Source organism: Chaetodon trifascialis, chromosome 8 (genome assembly GCF_039877785.1).
Source record: "Chaetodon trifascialis isolate fChaTrf1 chromosome 8, fChaTrf1.hap1, whole genome shotgun sequence".
In the NCBI taxonomy this organism is placed as follows: Eukaryota; Metazoa; Chordata; class Actinopteri; order Chaetodontiformes; family Chaetodontidae; genus Chaetodon; species Chaetodon trifascialis.
In genome coordinates, this window is record NC_092063.1 from 18,683,847 (window position 1) to 18,702,653 (window position 18,807).

The 18,807-nt window shown below is 42.0% G+C and overlaps 1 protein-coding gene across 1 annotated transcript; it reads right to left on the reverse strand.

The window, feature by feature from the left end:
- Positions 1-7,343: 7,343 nt before the first annotated feature.
- Positions 7,344-15,208, reverse strand: adora1b (adenosine A1 receptor b). Its single transcript, XM_070969493.1, has 2 exons — positions 14,163-15,208; positions 7,344-12,534 (listed from the first exon to the last, which is right to left on the reverse strand). The coding sequence occupies exons 1-2, from the start codon at positions 14,501-14,503 to the stop codon at positions 11,736-11,738; spliced, it is 1,140 nt and encodes a 379-aa protein (XP_070825594.1). The 5' UTR covers positions 14,504-15,208; the 3' UTR covers positions 7,344-11,735.
- Between the last annotated feature and the right edge of the window lie 3,599 nt (positions 15,209-18,807).

Here is an 18,807-nt window from a genome sequence, read left to right on the forward strand (position 1 = left end):
CCAAACAAATTATGAACCAAATGACCAATGACTTTGAAAGCTCTTAAAGTAGCGGTGATCTTAAGAACATGCATCATAAAAACTGGTGTAAAAAACTCTCAGAAAAGAACCTACAGAGAGCATGGACACAGCGTTGAGATGCTCATTGTCATTGTCATCCTTTCATCCTTTCCTGACACAACACCCTCATCATGGGACCCAGCCAGACACTTCTGTTATTTCAGTGCTTAAAGTAATGATATAAAAGCGTTGCTTCCACTTTTTTTCAAAAATAGACATTTGTTTCCTCTTGACCTATAGTTGGATAAAATGTCAAACTAGGTGAAGCCAAAAGTAGATTTCTTTCAGTAAAACTGGAAAAAATCTGTTGTCTGTTTGATGATGGCAAACCTTTTATGGTTTGTATTTCTTGCATTGCATGTTTTTTTATTTTTCGATGACGAATGATTGAGATGATGAAGAAATCCATGTGTGCTTAAATTTGACTCTTTGTTGCTGGCCAGAGTTTTGGGAACTACCTTCATCATCACTATGCTCTATTGCTGATGCAACATCCCCAAAATGAGCCAATTCATTAGCAATGATTTACACGCCTCATTTAGCAATGACTGTTTCTGTATTTTTCCTGACAAAGATCTTACTTCTCTATCTCAAAGGATCTCTGTTCTGTAACAGTTGATTGTGTGATTTTTTTTATTCTGAAGAACTTGTGTGTTGGCTAATCTGCAGTCTTAAGAGCACCAGCTCTGTGCAGTAGTGTGTGTATGCTGAGTATATGTTGATATTTTGGGTATGTGGATATCAAGGTGTTGTGGGCAAGGATGTGTCTCAGCCAGCATATCATGACTCACTGCGTTCCCACATGAATGGCCAAAGCTGCCGACGAGGGGCTTTTTTCAGTGAGCACACTGCTGACATACTTTCTTCCCGTGCAAACATGTTTACTCAGTTGCTCTGCTGCGTTTTCAGATGCAGGAAAATAAACAACTCTCTTTAACTGATGTGCCAAATCAAAATAGTCCATGTAAAGGAGAGAGGGTAGTTCCTGCCTAAGCCCCGGTAGAATAATGGATACGAAAACATTTACTGCAACTGAGAAAGACTTTATTAATTTGGAGGAAGAATTAAGTGCTCATCCGCTGTCACAGCTTCTCTTCTAACACGCCTTTTATGGTAAAGGAAATCTTGAACCTATTAATGTCCTAATGAGGACGAGGTGTGAAATCGCTGACCTGTGGTTTGATGAGGAAGATATCCTTCCTCATCTCCGAATCTATGGTTTCCTGATGTGGTTGATCTTCACACAGACATCATACATCCCCCCAGTTTTAAGGTTATTATTGATATGTCGAGGAAATGTTCTCATATTGTTTCTCCCTGAGCACTTCTTTACTCGAATGCTACTTCTGTTATTTGTTGTGATTTTCCAGCACAGAGGCCAAAATTCATGGTAACAGTTTGCATATTTAGATCAGTACATCAACACAGCTGCCACAGACTTAAAATCTATTGTTCGCAGTCCTGATAAAACACATACCTCTTCAGATTTTGACAATGATACTGACAGGTCAAAACACAGGTGTTCATTAGGAGCGTTCAAAAGTGTTCATTTCCTTTATTTTATGATGCTTGTTGCCCTTTGCTGACATATGCATATTAACATGTATATGAAAACCAACACATTGCTGGAAGAGAGCAAATGTAACTCTGCATGAGCTGAAAAATGTTCATCGTTTTCACATTTAAAACAGACATTTACAGCTACAGTGTAGTTACATTACAGACATTCATGTTGTATACCTTTTTATGGTCACATGGATTAAATTTCATTCACACTAAAGCAGCTCTATCCAGCTGTACAAGCCCTCTTTCATGAGATGCAGTTTTTATGCTCATTCAGACACAATCATAAGGTTATTTCTGTTTATATGTGGTTCCTCGGGCCTGCTTTGAAAACATCTGTCACTGATTTTACATGGCGTCAAAGGCTTAATGAATACGGCTCCATGCATTTTAACAAATGCCACATTTCATTTGGTTTCGCCACTTTGCTTCTAAAAAGACGTCTGGCACCGAACCTCGAAAAATACACATTTTTGTGTGGCATTCTTCCCAAAATTGCCCTCAATCAAAGCACAGCCTGTTGGCACACACCATATAGCTGTATGAGGTGGCCAACTGCGTCATCAGAGAGCTGGATAATATCATAGTAGAGCAGCAAGACCCTCACAGCTCACGTGGGCGGGATCTTTATGATTAGGTTAACCATGCAACGTCAGAGTCATGTCATATCACAGTCATCATTTATGACCTCTCGCTATTTTTCCTGGAGCTCTGAAAACACAGTGAGGCAGAAAACAACAAAATGCTCTGTTGTTGGCATTTTCAGATCAGTAACAGCTCAAGGTGAATAATGTGTGGAGCTTCACACATGAAGCTCTTACTTCCCACCAAATCATGGCATGTTTTATATCCTGATTTTTTTAAACTGGTTTCAGATTCTTCAGTGTTTACAGTTCAGCTTTACAGCAAGTTTTGCAACTTTGAGCTTAATTGTCAGAGGCCCTGTTTAGTTTCCAACTGTCTTGTTAAAGCAAACTGTTTATGTCTTATGGTATGTTTCTAGCAGGCAGTTATAAATACAGAAATCACTTCCTGTCTGCCACGGTTGATGTGGTTTCTTGGCCAGCTTCCTCGTTCAGCTGCGTTGTGTTTTATGACGGCTGGTTTGTTGACTTTGTGGTGGGACACAACGACTGTGCAACACACAGGAGCGTCACTGGGTTTGATGTGGGGGGAGTGTTACCCCATCACCACGTCCAGGTACTTTACCCAGCCCTGCTGAGTCTGCTTTGCCTTGCAGTTCTTCTGGGAAAAGTTTTGTTTTTATACCCCACTAAACTCTCACAACAGTTTATTTTGGCTCTCCAAGAAGTTTGCCTGTGCATTTCCTTCGTCCTATTTTGATCATTCTATGTTGCTCGCCTCATTATTACAACAACAATGAAACTAAAACAGCAATGAACATGTCTAATGTGTTGTCTCTGAATATTTGTAATCCTTTTTAATTTGTCGAGATACTGTGCATGCTTGTGGGTCAAATTGGCACACAGGGATCCGTAGAGCACAACAAACAAAACAAATGACCCAACCAAAACAAATACTGATCAAAACAAGCAATCGGCAGGGCGGAAACCACGCTGTGCCCTCTAAGTGTCACTCATATAACAGCTTGTCTGCAGTGAGTCATAAGTCAGCATGCTAAGTTCGACAGAAATAATTCCATGAACAAACTTAAAACAGTTGCCATAAAGCTGTGTACAGTCATATGAATAGGGCTGTAGGAGCACAAGAGGCCACAGCTTTGACTCATGTCTCCCTGGAGCAGCAGACAGGAGTGTTACTTCTGCCTCGCCAAACACTTTATCAAAATCTAGACTATTAGTCACCTTTGGGAATATTTCTTGCTTACTGTGCCAATACTTTCTCATACAACACTTTATTGTAACAACCTATAGCCAGCTGTAAAGATTATGAGAATCTGATTCAGTGGCAGCCAAAATGAAAGAGTACAGTGGTCAGAGTTCAAATAACATACAAATGTAAATCTTTTCAAGAGTTTTAGGTGTATGATAGTACTTTCAGGTGCTGAAATGGCAGTGATAGTGATGATCCTCATAGTGATGTGTCATTTGGTTGTAGCTCGGGATGAACAATATGAAATGTTAGGTTAGGTTGAAGTAGGTCATTCCAAGATGACTTGTTGATGCTATGACAAAGCTAAATAAACAATCGGAACATAATAGTCGTCTTAATTTGGTGCTCTTGAAACAGCAGCTTTTCTTAATCTGATATGGGGAAATGAAGTTCCGTCACACCGCTGGGGATCAAAGCACAGCGCCATGTTAAGCCAATTAAAGCTGTTAAAAATGCATGTCATATAAACCACTACTGCTTATCGCTGTTTTCTCTCCCATTGGTCTGCTCTGCTGGTCAACCGCAGACCAGCCGTGCACACTTCCTCTGCTTCCACTCAGGTACTCTACAGGATTGGGACACATTGATAGAGATGATTGAAACAGGATATGACAGAGAGTCCTCTACCCAAAGAGATGTATGTGTACTGATGTTTTGCACAATTTGTATGGATACATACACGATTATAACATTTGTGGCACTTTGTTGAGAAACTTGTGGCCTTATGAGAACCAAACATATCATCTTAGTTGTGTACATGGTTACCTTGCGTGAGAATGGGAAATTATTATGACAGAAGTAATTGAGGGATATTTATACAGTATATATATATCTATATATATACACACACAAAGTTGGGACACTGTAAAATGTAAATAATAACAATGCAATCATTTGCTGTTTACCGACAATGGTTTCACAAAGTGTTCTCAAGCCCATGTAGTAATATCCTTTATACAATCATGTGTTCACAAAGTGGTGAGCCTCGCTCCATCCTCACTTATGAGCCTTTCCAGGATGCCCCTCTCATACCCAATCATGATGCTATCAGCTGTTACCAATCAGCCTGTTTACCTGTGGAATGTTCCAAACAGGTGTTTTTGCATTTCCCATCTTTCCCAGTCTTTAGCTGCTCCTGTCCCAACTTGTATGAAACATGTTGCTGCATCAAATTCGGAATAAGCAGATATTTGCAAAAATCAGTGAAGCTGATGAGGTCAACATTATACATATGTACTGTTTTCAATTGAGTCTATGTGGAATCAGCAAATGATCGCATTCTGTTTTATTCATGTTTTACAATGTCCCAATTTTTGGGGGGAATTGAGGTATATATACTGTATGTATATGTGCATTTTCTACTTTATTAGATAGTGATGGAAGAGAGGTAACAGGAAATGGAGAAGAGTGTGAGATGGGGAATAACATTCAACAGAGGTTCCCTGCCGGAAATGAACCAGGGACATTGTGGTTCGTGGTTGGCGCCTTAACCCCGAGGCCACCAGGCCGCCCCAGGGAGATACTGTAGACAATTTGTATGAGTTCATGTAATTATATAATATCACTAAAAAGGTCTGGCTGAGAGCCATGACTGAGGGTAGACTGCGTATGCTGAGGCGTGGGCTACCACTGCAGAGTTGTGTTGGCTTTATGGACAGCCATCTTTCACCACCACCGTTAAAAGCTAATTACTGCCAGTCATAAGCAGTGGCCTTTATGGGCGTTCCATCCTCTGCCATCCAGAGAACAGCCACAGGGAGTGACAGCATGGGCCACGATGGGAGCTCTGATTGCACCGAATATTATTATTGCTTGTTTAACTGCAGATGGAGCAACGCCTCCATAACTTTTTAAAGAGTTGTTTTCAAAATCTGCCACATGGAACAGAGAGCCTGTTAACCAAAACAAAGAAGTGCTCTGTTACAGATAGGCATTTTGTGAGCTGTCACCCCCCCCCCCAAAAAAATAGTATAATGAGGTCATGTATTGTGAAGTCCATTCAACAGGTTTTTAAAAGCACCGTTTCATAAAATGGGAAAAGGGATGGGAATTTCCCCTTCCTGAGAAAGGCCAAGCAGCTGATAGCAGGCAGGAAGTGAGTCAGGTTCAGCACTTCAGCTGCCTCTGCACACTTTGGTTCAGACTTGTTGAGGCAGGCAATTATGCTTGCTTTTGATGTGTGTTTGCTGGGGTTTGAGCTCTCTGTTACGGTATGTGGGGTTGCCGGAGTTTGAACTTGTGTGGCCTAAAATAAAAGCAGCTTTTCCCTCCAGGACAAAAACCTAGATGGTTGTGCACACTCTGTGTCATTTTCCAGTAACACAGCAAAAAAACTTGAACTCTGACATTACTCTTAGTGGTTATATACTTGCTGATGACTCTGCCTGTGTCACTAAAGTGAACTGCAATGTATTTAGAATAACATTATCTCAAGCAGAACATTTTAACCATAAGTCCTCTGTTTAAAATGCTGGAGGGATGAAGCAATAAAATACCCCGAAGTTCAAACGTGGGTCTCCTGACAGCCGAAGCAGCATTTTGGCACAATGACAGAGACTGGGTGATCTTATGATGTGAATGTGGGAACATTTTCTGGATCATACCTTTAGTATCTCTGTGAGATAATCAACAACTTCAATCAACTTCATTCTCAAATCTAGAATGATACAAAAAAAATGTTGTTTATGATAAAAAGACATCATGTACTATCTTGCAAATTCTACTCTAAATTCTTTTGAACTGCATTGCCTTATTTAAGTTTTTACCCTACAGCAATAAAACAGAGTAAGTTGTGGATTTGTGTTGTTTCTGAGCACAATGTGCCACATGGCTAAATTGTGTATTGAATCCATTGTGCAAATGCACATAGTGGGCTTTTTGTTCTGACTCTTTTATCTCAAGTCCGTGATATAATTCTAGTGTCTTGAGGATATTAATTAACCAAGCAGGTCTTTGGAACTGCCATCAGAAGATTTTAAATAAAAGTCTGTGGATGCCAAAGTGGCCATCCGGACCTGTGGGAGAAGCTTAATGAAGGAACCAGATGGGACTTGAGCACCCTCCATCAGAGAAACAGATCAACACTGAGTCCTCCTGGCACTGCTCAGTTTAAATTAAGCACACCAAATTATTCTTTACCAGCAGGTGGCAGTCTGCCATAAGGACAGTAAATGAGGCCAAAAGAGAGAAATAGAGCTCTGGTACAGGGAATTAGTGTCAAGAAGAAAATGCAGCATCAAGCTTTGACAGCCATGGGCTGACTGCATGAGGAAAATCTCTCATATACACAAGCAAGTGAATTATGCTACTAAACAAAGCGTGTAACCATCTCTGCCCAATCTGCTCCATAAAAACATCTTTTTAAATGAAATCCTGTGAGCCACTTATTCCATCTTCTCTTATATGCTGGTTCACACAGGAGGCAATCTTCCTTTACATTTTACAACATTGCTTCAAGGCTGAGCTCTCAAAACACCTCCTGAGGCAGAGATTTGATAAAAGAAAAGAAAAGAAAAGAATGGAGATAAAATATTGATGTTGTTCTAATTTTGTAAGCCTGTTTGGTGAATAATTGATTATAGCGAAAATGAGTTTGTGTTATTTGCAGCACCCTAATGCTGTTTTATTGAAGGGTTTTCACACATGCTGTGATCCCTTATTGCTGTTTCTCGGAGGCTCAGTGAGTGGGATGAAACGCGGTGACAGTTGATCACACGGTGTTTTCTGCTACAGCACCTTTTGGTTAAATTCACAGCTAAAGGTTTGTGTAACTGCTTAGCAATATCACAGCTAAAATCCAAAATATTTTGCACATCATCCATCTGCTGCAAATTTTCTTCCACTTTTTTTTTAACCTTCTCTTTTTTATGCACATCAGTTTGGACGCAGCCAACTGAGAATTGACGTTCTCTTCACTGCTGTAGCTTCACGCAGATGAATCTGACACTCTTTCAACAGAGGCAGAATTGGTGGCCTTGTTTTTATGACTGATTGCTTTTCAGTCAAATCACACATACACAACAATACCAACAACACACTGTATGTGATGGTGGATACTGTTCTGAGTTTTACTGTATCACACCATCATACTGTCATTGCTGGTGTCATTGGATAATAGAGCCTCTTTTATGGGGTGTTATCCAGCCTTCATCCTTCAAAAGCCCACATCAGAGCTGTGTTACAGCTGTTCCCTGAGACAGATGTTGTGATGATATACAAAAGTGTTCTGACAAGGAGCCTTGTTTCCTGTTGTGCAGCAGCACTGGGGGCACAACATGCTTGTTTATTTATGACGCCTGATCAGAGCCCAGGTGGATCAAACCGCTACTCCATTTTTAATGAAAAAAGCCTTTCACTGGGACATAAATATTAAGCTATGTATTTTCCCCTCAGCCTGCCCTCGTGGAGGTACAGGGAGTCTTCCGGGGATTGGAAGGTCAGTGTCGGTTAGAGCTTCAGCTAATGTACAGAGCTAAGTATTGACCTACACATGGTTAGAACAAACCATCCAGTGGAAAGATTGACCTGGTGCATTCCACCAAAGGGGACAAGTGCAGGTAGTGAAGAGTAGAGGTCACTTGCACTGTTATTATTCATTTATTATTATATCATTACAATACTCAGATAAATTTGACTTAATTCCAACATGATTAGCACATATCATGTTTCTGAAGAATTCCCCTTGCACCAAAGCATTTTACTGAATCGAATAAGCAAATGTGTTATAATGTCTGTGGTTTCATAAGATACAAGGTTAGTACGCCCTGAACCTGAGTTGATTATGCTGTACAATGTGAACATGAAGTGGTGGAAAGGGAGGGCGCTCTCCTTCTCTCAGGATCTGCAGTTAACACCCACATTAGCCCCAAGGACAGCAGGTCGCTGCAGGGAAAGGTCATCTCTGCTGTTCTATTGGAGTTGCAAAAACTACAGTATTTCCTTTCCTTTATTTGTAATTCTTATCTGAAGTTTCCTGCGACTTGATATTCAATCCTTCACTAAAACTCAGCATCTTTGGCCCAGAAACCAAAGCAACGTAAGAACAGTCTCCAAGAGTTATTACTGTTGTAATGCATGTGAAATATTCCTAATATTAAACCAGATTACTGAAACATATAAACGTGTGCACTTAAGTGTATTTTCTGCTGTATGGATTCTGGACAAGTTCTAGTGCAGACCTCACAAACACAGCAGGCAGTCGTCACTAGATTAGGCTGTTTTTCCAGGAACTTTATATGTCGGCAAATATCAAAGGAATTCATATACTGAGAGGAGAAATGGCTGTCAGAGCCGTGACAACTCTCGACTGTTATCTAAGAGCCCCTTCACTGTGTTATTGCACAGCAGTAATGAGAATTCTGACAGCACTGCTGAGCTGCAGCAAGGTAACAATGGAAAGTTGAGATATCCAGGGCCTAAAGTGTCGATTGTTGGTGAGTAATTACAACTCAGGAAGTGCTGACTCATCGAGAGGACCGAATAGGCAGAAAATAACTTATTTATCATTCTTTTTAAAAACAGGCTACATGAGAAGATGCACTGGGTGGATGGCTAATTGAGCATATCCTCAGGTAGCACAGAGGAAGTGCTGACTTTATGCAAAGAGGGAGCAGACTGATGTGAACTACAGGCGCCTATCTTTAAAGCTGCATTAACAGATTTTGTTGACTACTTGCAAGCAGCAGAGGCAAGCTGTATACAATGATATATTATCACTTTAAGGTGACATGGTGAAAATGTCAGCAAACAGCTACTTATTTACACAGCGAGCAGATATGAAACATTAACACAAATTTGGAGTCGTGTCTGCAACATAATGATAATATTCTCTCTTTTTCATCTCTGTTTTGGTTTGGCTATCTCCAGGGGAAAATATCGGCCTCCTTAGCTGGTAAAAGCTCAAATTTCATCGCCAGCGACTTGCTAACAAAGATGAGAGCAGCGGGACTAAACCACACACTGAACCTCTGAGTCTGAAGACCAAAACAACAAGATGAGTCTTCATGTGATGTATTGTTAGTACAAAAGTATTGATTGTAGCCACTTTAAAATGATTGGATGAGCGCATCAGGAATTTGTATCTGGCTGTGCAACCCTGCACCCTTGAAATTATGTTGTGGTGACAAACATAATCACGAGCTGGATTACATTCAGAAGCAATGCTTTTTGTTTTTAGAACATGAAGCTCTCCACTTATCTTCCACATAGGAGACAAGGATTACGGTTGAGACGAGGATTATGGTTGAGGTGGATGGTGGGCGTACAAAGCTCAGGACTTTGACACCAAAGTCTGTGGTTTGCATCTAGATTTCTGTGTCTGTCTGTGGTTCTAGGTTTAGGCAACAAAACCACTTTGGGTTTAGGTTAGAGGAAGGCTGTGGTTTCGGTTAGATGTTATAATCCCGCTGTGTCTCGAGCTTAAATTCACTGCAGACTCCATCAGCCAAAGAGCTTTTGCTGCCTAAAAATAACCATAAAAAGTGTAATAATGCAACAGTCACTATAGGTGGATTTTGTATTGCTACATTGGCTATTTTGGCAGAAAACAGATGAAACACGCTCTCAGTGAACATTTTGCTGATACGTTCAGTATTAACACGTTTGCAACTAACCAGATATGCTAATTAACAACAGGTCCTCATTACATTAATAGAAGATGGAACACATTTGCTGTTGGACCAGATGTCATTCATCAAACTATGAAATAACATAAAACAATGTCACAAACATGTGTATTTCACTATCCTGTTGGAATCAAAACTGTAAACCTGGGTTGTAAAGCATTATCTATAAAAAGCACATCATGTTATACATTTATTCATCCACTTTTTTTCCTCAGGTTTGTGTTATGTACAGTCCACCTGGCCTATACACTTTGTAGGTGGTGTGGATTAATGTTTCTTCTCAGCCATCCAGACTGTTCACTGCCTGCTCCTGCCTGAGAGATGTTTGTCAACACTGCAATAAAAAAGTCTTAACCTTATTTAAGAGATTGTCATCCACTTAAGAGAACATCAGTGCACTGTCCAGAGTCTCGTCCACAGCTCTGAGTCTTCTCAAGAGATAAAACAGAATTACTTTACATTCTCATACAGTGTTTTTTTTTATATATATATCAGTGGCATTGAACATTGTTTAAGTATGAATTGACAGATGCCCCAATTTGGGATTATGCAAAAAATTGAGTTTACAGTATAGTAAAGGTACTCACAATCTTCACGTTGTCTTTTCTTGTCCAGTCCACACTATTTAAAACACTGAATAAGGCCATGGAAATGGAAGCCACTGTGTCTAGTGGTAAGTTGTGATAAGGTTATTATCAGTCCACTAAGGGGGGAAAAAAAGAAAACCTCTCCTCCTCCTCTCACACCACCAGCTGGCATGGAGGCTGGATAAACATGAGCTTTAAGTGCGTCTTGTCTTTCTCCCCCCTGAGTAGCTGTCATTCTGCAGCCAGGAGTCTCCTGAACACAGCTTCTAAAGAGGTTAAAATCTCCCATCCCCTCCAGCTGTTTGTTTCTTATCCCTGTCCATCTCCTCTGTAATGGATCAGTGCTGCTGGATCACTGAGGGACTCACCTCCAGTGGATAGGCGTTAAGGGATTACAAAACCCTTCTATCAGCACACACACACACACACGTCCTTGCTGCAAAAATCTCACCCAGAGTGCTACCCCACCACCGCTGTGCGATTAAGACCCTGAAGAAGAGGTGAGCATTCACAGCCGTGCTACAGTCCCTTATTTACAGTATCATTACATTCATATTCCTCAGCCACTGTCAGTTTAAACATACACACAGTATTACAGAAGTAAGATGAACCTGCTTCTATTTGAACTTTCATTCTAAAGCAAGTTATGACATTTGATAATCTGATACTGACCAACCACAATAACTTATATTGCACATTGTAATGTTTCACACCACCTGTTTGACCATAATGAACAAAACATTAAAGCTTAATGTCTTCAGTCTGTTACTAAGATAGACAGTAGCTGTGAAAAAGATTTCCATTATTGCAAGTTCATAGGTAACCTTGTTTTCTTCTTTTTCTATGACCAAACTCTAAGTAAATCCACTCCTCCTGAGTAACAATAAATGATCTTCCAGTGTTTGAGATTTATCATCCAAGTCGCCTCAGTCATGACAGCATCGTAGCACTTCACGCCCCTCATTAGACTACATTCAAATGAGGAGAGAACCAATGTTCGTGCACTGATCATTACCTTCCCAGCCAGCAATCAGCTCTGCTCCTTGGCTTAGACTGCGTTCTGCTCCAGTAAGGGCGGATGTTCTTTAGGTTGTTGCGGTGGTTTGGTACTCTGGTCCTGTTGCTGCTCAGGTGGAGGCAGCTGCTCTTGCACTGTATCGGAATTTAGGATTTTCTTGTGAGGGGGCTGCGGGGTTGTCGCCTGTGGCTCTGGATTGGGCATCTCTTTCCTATCGCTGGGCTGAATCTCCAGAGCTGGTGTGTCCTTGCAGCAGAAGTATTGTTGCCAGATTTTCCTGAAGGCCGTGCGGAACTTCTTAATGCGGAAAGCATAGACAATTGGGTTGACAGCAGAGTTGCCGTGGGTGAGCAGGATGGCGATGTAGAGGAGGACTATGGGCTTCTGGCACTCAGGGCAGAAGAGTGTGATGCAGTTGATGATGTGGAGTGGGAGCCAGCTGATGGCAAAGAGAAAAAGGACCAGAGCCAGCGATTTAGCAAGATTCAGCTCCTTGTCATAGTACTTGTTGGGGTCTGAGTGACTGGTGGTGAACTTCTTATTGTTGAGTTGCTTGTGGATCATGTAGAAGATCTCCACATAGATGACCAGCATGAGCAGCAGTGGCGGCAGCACCCAGCCAAAGAAGTTGAAATAGACCATGTAGTCCATGCTGATGACGTTTTCGAACTGGCAGGTGATGATGAGGTCGGAGCTGATGGAGCCGTTCTGCTGGAGGCGCCCCAGGTTGTTCCAGCCTAACATGGGTGTGAGCCCCACGATGAAAGCCACCATCCAGCATATCACCACTGCCAGCCCCGCTCGCCGAGGGGTCACCACCCGCTTGTATCTGCAGGAGCAAACACAGAATGGTGTCAGCACTTTCTCTCACAGCGCTCACATGCTCTTACTTTCTTTTATTTGTCATTGTGGCAGTGCCACAAAAAGATACAATTCATGAGAAAGTGTTATTGTTGAAAACACACAGCCCCATGTGTAACGACACTCTACACTTCACACATGGTTCCTTGCAGCACATATTCCCACTTGAACAAGACAGTCTATAAAACCGTTGTCCTTTGCAGTGCTGCTGCTTTGCATGCTTCTTCTGTTCAGGGCAAAACTGAATTATACTTCTGACAACTGGCTCAATATTACCAGCTAATTTATCACAGAGGTACAGTGGACAGAAGCTGCAGTACTTGGCATGCTACATCACGTTTTACAGGTTTCGCTTTTTCATTGTTACGGTGTTTTATGGATAAGAAGCTGGAGCTAGAAAAGGGTAAAAGGTGCAGAGACTCTAACATTATATCACTACTGTCCTGTGACCAAGAAAGGACACAGAGAGACTCATCATGATACTTCATGAAAGAGGAAGGGATGAAAACAGTTCATGCTTGTGAAGTGCAAGTGTATAGAGCAACAACTCATCCCTTTTGCATTACTAATAGTTGATATATACTGGTGTTGTAATTGTGAGGGAAATAGAAGCATTACAACAGCCTGGTCTTTGTTTAATTGCAGCCAGAGGCTGAACAAAACACTGCAATTTAGCACAGCTGTGACAAGTGCCAGATCTTGGGTTACTATCGATTAGGAGTGTATGTTCTAACTTCAATCTGTGTCTGAGCTTCACAGCAAGAAGACTGTTATTTTTTACACAGTGAGCCTGGGAGCTGATCAGAGATCACATACTGGGGGGATCAGCACTTTATTCCTATGTGCAAGAAGCACAATGTTGGAATAATCATAAACTAAAAATATTCTAGTTTCTGGGAAATGTTGTATTCAAGTTTTGAGCTACCCCCACCCCCACATCCCCATTAAGCTTGGGTGGTTTTACTTAACAAGGTTAAGCAATCAAAAGCTCAAATTCCTGATAAACTGCTATCATAAGCCTGGAAGACTTAGCACAGTCTTAGACAGGAGATTTGAGTTTGAAACTATCACAGCCAATATTCTCAGACAATAAATTCCCATCTTCTATGAAGCTTATCTTTTCAGCCTTTCAGCGCCACATCTCAGTCTTTTGTTTCAGCCTGGCAAGGTGGTCCTGCGCACCAAATACAAAGAGATTGAAAATTGCTGACAGCAAAACTGACCTTTTCTCTGAGAAAAGGTCAGACACACAGAAAACATGATTCTCCTGAAGACAACCCCACAGTCAAATGCACTAATTCTGTCATGTGCTCCTTCAAACATTTATCAATCTTGAAGGCAGAGGGACTAATTAAAGCGGCTGGTTTACCAGCCATGTTCTAGTGAGCTGTCATGTCTGCGCTGGTGAGCCAGATCTATATGCATATAAAGGGACAGGCGTGATGGAATGACTACCAAGGGACACGGCTTCTGGACTGTCTTCTCCTGTGTGTGAGGAGGCTTTTCTGGGAAATAAAACAGTGCCATTACCGTCACTTTTTCTCGTGGCTCAGGTAGTGCGAGTGAATCGTATTTTCATGGTGAAAACCTCATTACCTGGTGGGGATCTTGACCCTGAGATAGCGGTCAATTGCAATGGCCAGGAGGGCCAGGATTGAACTTTGAGTCAGAACCAGCACCGTGCACGCCACGAGCAGGCAGCTGTAAAAGTGAGTTTGGAGTCCGATGCTGATAGTGATGGCCAGAGGGATGACGAGGGCTCCCACTGCAATGTCCGCCAGAGCTAGGGAGACGATGAAGCAAAACGTGGTATCTCGCAACGATTTGTTAATTTTCACCGCCCAAACCACCATCACATTCCCTATCACAGACGCAAGTGCAATCACCACCTCCATTGCTATGTAGAGCGACTCCGCTGATAAAAGTGCTCCGGGCATTCTTGCAGATGATTATGTCCTCGATAAGAGCGAGATTGATTTCAGAGAAACAGCCTTGTGGGAAGCCAACAGAGCAGTCCTCGGTTTTTCTTTCTTTTGTGTCACTACTGTTTTTCAAATGAGCTGCGCGTCCACCAGTTTCATGCCCACGCTCTCCTGTTTTCCACATATAACTTCCATGAAAAAAAAAAAAAAATCCAGTTATTTTGAAAGGGTTGAGCAGCAGCAAGGATGAGAGGTTTTCCTGTGGAGCAGGTATTGTGGTCCAGCCGCTCTTGTACGCCGCTCCTGCTCTATGCCCTTCGCTTGGATGAGTACACCTGCTCCTAGTGAGAGCAGCATCCTTCCCGTGCGCTCCGATTTATCCAAGAGGGCGCTTCATCAGTGTGCGTTTTTTTTTTTAATTCAACAAAGCCAGTTTTGCCGATGCAAATAAGAAAGTGGCTTTCTCCTGGATGAAAGCGCGCACGGCTGAGGCTCCTGCGCAGGCGGGCGCCTCTTTCTCTCTCCCTTCGCTGTGCTATCAGTGAGAGCAATAACGCACTTGCCGAAAATAGCAGTGTGATTTCCTCCTCTGTTTTTTCTCCATCCATTTAGAGGTACTGTCGTTTCTGTGAAATATATAATCATTGTTTCACTCTGAGTTCTAGTATTCTCTTCGGTTGTGTCATTTTCCATGCAGAGGTGGGGAGGCTGCAGCCTTCTGCGGGACCGTCCCGAGTAAGTCAGGTGAAGTCGGGCAGAGGTGATTTGAGCACACTCTTATTTTCTGTGTTTCTGTGCCATTCACGCCTTTCTCCTGCGCCCTTTCAAATGCTGATGGACCTTGCTCGGTTGGGCATTGTTCTGATAAGAGGTGAGGCAATGAGCTGCCACAGCTCGCAGAAAACCAACACAGATAAAGCCAATGAAAATGGCGTTGTAGCTCAGGAACAGGACTGAGTTACAGGACGGGGTAAAAAGGAGCACAATTATGGAAGAATACAATATCCCACCAATCCCACCTCTTGTGTTTTCCCTCCTTAACCAACATACACTGTATTTAGTTCAAAACACTCCAGAGATGCATAAATCTGTAATACAAATAGATATTGAGGTCATTCTAAAAAATATTCATATGATTCAGACTTCAAAGACCTCCATGCTGAGCCTCAGGCCAGCCCCATCTCCAAACTAATAGGAACAACAGAAGTGGAAATCTTATGACTGATTCAGATCTATTGATCAGCCTTTCATTAAATGAAAATGATATTTCCTGCTTCTGAATTTTGGCTATTTTGGAGCAGGTTCCCAGTGACTCTGTAATCCATCCAGTGGTTTTATGAGAAACACTTGATGAACCTTGAGCTGCAAATATACAAGAGTGAACCACAGTACTGACATCTTACACTCATTCACTGTGGTTCAAAGGTCAACAGCAGGCAGCTGCATGAGCTCCCTGATTATAGTAGGATCTCTATTTTCACATCCAAGCAGGGATGACTGTAGACCGGATGTGAAGACATCCCAGATGGTGCTCTGTGCTCACTCCCTGTATAATGGGATATGGAGGAGAGCAGGGTGGAAGTCCTGGGTTTCAGCTGACAGTTGGCATGTGATTCAGAATGAAACAAAAACAAAAGGCAGTGCATGGTTGGACTGTGGTCAACATTCACACTGGGTAACTGTGTGTGATGGCAGGACAGCCAAGAGACAGCAGGAGCCCCGCTGAAGACAGTCTCCATCTGTAACCAGCATCATGGTCACAGATTTCAGTATGAGGTCTCGAGGTCAGCCAATGTACACTGAGGAAGGAACCCGCCATATGGCCTGCTCGCGGTGATTGGCATCGGATCCACTGACATTTTAATGAGCATGAATGTGGTGGTAATGCATGGGAAATCAATCATTATAGAGCAAATGGTGTGAGCTAACACACTAACACACCGATAAAGCTGACGATTAAGAGAATTCTCAATGTTTTCAGTTTCACTCACCATCAAGGGTGCATTACCTTCCTTTTTTGCACTTTTTCAATTAGTTATCAATTGTACAAATCCCACTGTTATATTTCATCTGGCTTCAGCTGAGAGTAGCACTCCATCATTTCAGGCTGCTGTGTTTCTCCTTTTAGCAGCTTAAAGATAATCGTGCTCAACATGGCTGACAGACACCCCATAATGCTTTTTAAGCTTGTTCACAGTCAGTGTTTTCACTGAGGACACCACAGCAATCTGACAATGTGTGAGATGCAAAACACCCCATGTATTTTATACAGGCTTCCTAAAATAGCTTAACTTTGCATACTATCAAGGTCTTTCAGGGGTGAATTTTACCAACCCTGAAGTACTTCTATGACTAACAATTCAGTTACACTGTCTGCCATGTCCACAGAGAAGCGAAATGAGGAAATGCTTCAGTAAACGTTTGTCAGATTTTGCCATTTGGGGATGTGCGACCAGTGAAGTGCAGAGAGCTTCAGTTTTATGAGACAGATTCTGCTCTTCAGGGCTCTTTTCTGCTGAGTCCAGGATCAAATATACCTCAGCAGTTACAAATGTTCACAGTTTATATGTGGCCTTCAAAAACCCAGCGCAACAGCTTTTTGGGCTGTTCATTTCTGAGGTTCACTGCTCTTAACAACGCCGCTTCAATAAACCTAGGTAATTCTGATAGATGACAGACAGACCCTCTAATGGGCACAGACACAGTGTGACGCCCTCACAGCTTGTAAAACGCATTAAACTTTTTGCTCTGACATACAGCACAATTTATACAAACGCTTCTGTTGCATGGCTGAAAAACCCAGCCGTGAACCATATCTGTATTAAAATGAGCAAAGATCACATAGCGACTTCCTCCCCAGTGTCTTTTATGCTGAAGTGGGTTCAAAAACAATATTGCTCAGTCGTTAAAAAAAAAAGCCCTGGCGATGAACTGCAGTGGCGTTCTCAGCGGACTGGTGAAGCAGACAGCTACAACATTATTAAAACTGCCAAAGACTTGGGACCTCATTCTATTAACCAGGACTCCCTCCAGGAAAACAGTTTAGGTATTTCAAACAAGACTTGGGGCCATCGAGGAATACAATTGCAGCGTTAACACAAAGGATACTCCAGGAAACACAAGATGGATGGTCCTGGCTCAGCTCTTGCTAACAAGATCTTCAATGAAAATCTCAGACAGGAGGCAACATGGGAACACTCAAGCACTCACATGTATCCCCTGGACGACTGAACAAGCCTCTAAACTATTATAGCTGCAGGGAATGAATGTGGCTGGTCTTTAATCTCCATCGAAATTCAGCAAAAATAATAAGAGTCCAAATCCTTTAGATTGAAACTTTTTGTTTCCACAGCCATTAATTGTTTTGTTTCTTCTACACAATTAATAAACATGTTGTATTTCTGAGTGCTTTACAAAGGAGTACCATGACCTGACCTGGATTTCACAGATATATATGCATGTGATGAAACGAAAATTTAAAAAACTGTGCACAACAGAGAGTGACAACATCTGCAGAATTTATTTCCTCTGGAATAATGGACTTAATGGCATTGCAGAGGTGACTTTAAGGATAGAGACACTGCACATTTGACTGTAGGGCAAATGCATTTGTCATGATTAAATTCAATGTTATCCATGTGACCCAGATTATGGGTTATATTTCATAAAAATACAGTCCAGCTAGTTGGAGTCCTGACTGTTGAGTCTCATTGTGGCTCATCTGGAGCACATAATCATATAGTGTACATGAAAAGTACTTCACAGACTGATTTTGGTGTAAGACTTCCTCTCAGAGGTGCCAGCGGGCTGACCCACATCATCATCGCCTGCTGGAGACCCACAGCATGCCTGGGAAATTAACCACCACATCCACTCGAAGCTTGAGCTGACAGAGCGAAAATGAAAAATGTCAACAGTTAATCCAGCAGCTCGCTGTCTGCTGCTGTACAAAAAGCCCTCCAATGATCAAAACCGGGATTTTTTTGACGTGTGAGTCTTTCAATTTGGCCAGCTGATAAGATTTTGTCAGGACTGTAGAAACATTGATATCATGAGCCTTCTCAGAAATGTTGGACTACCCCCAAAAGAGTCAGTAAAATATTCTGGTTATTTAAATTATTTCAAATTCATGAAACCATTCAAGTATAGTTCTTGCAAATTCAGAAGTTTTCTGATGACTCTGCGATAGTTTCCATCCAGGGGGTCAGTGTGGACACTGTGGAGGATTACAAGTACCTAGGGGTACATACTGACAATAAACTGGACTGGGCAAAGAACACTGACGCTCTCTTCAGGAAGGGCCAGAGTCGTCTCTATTT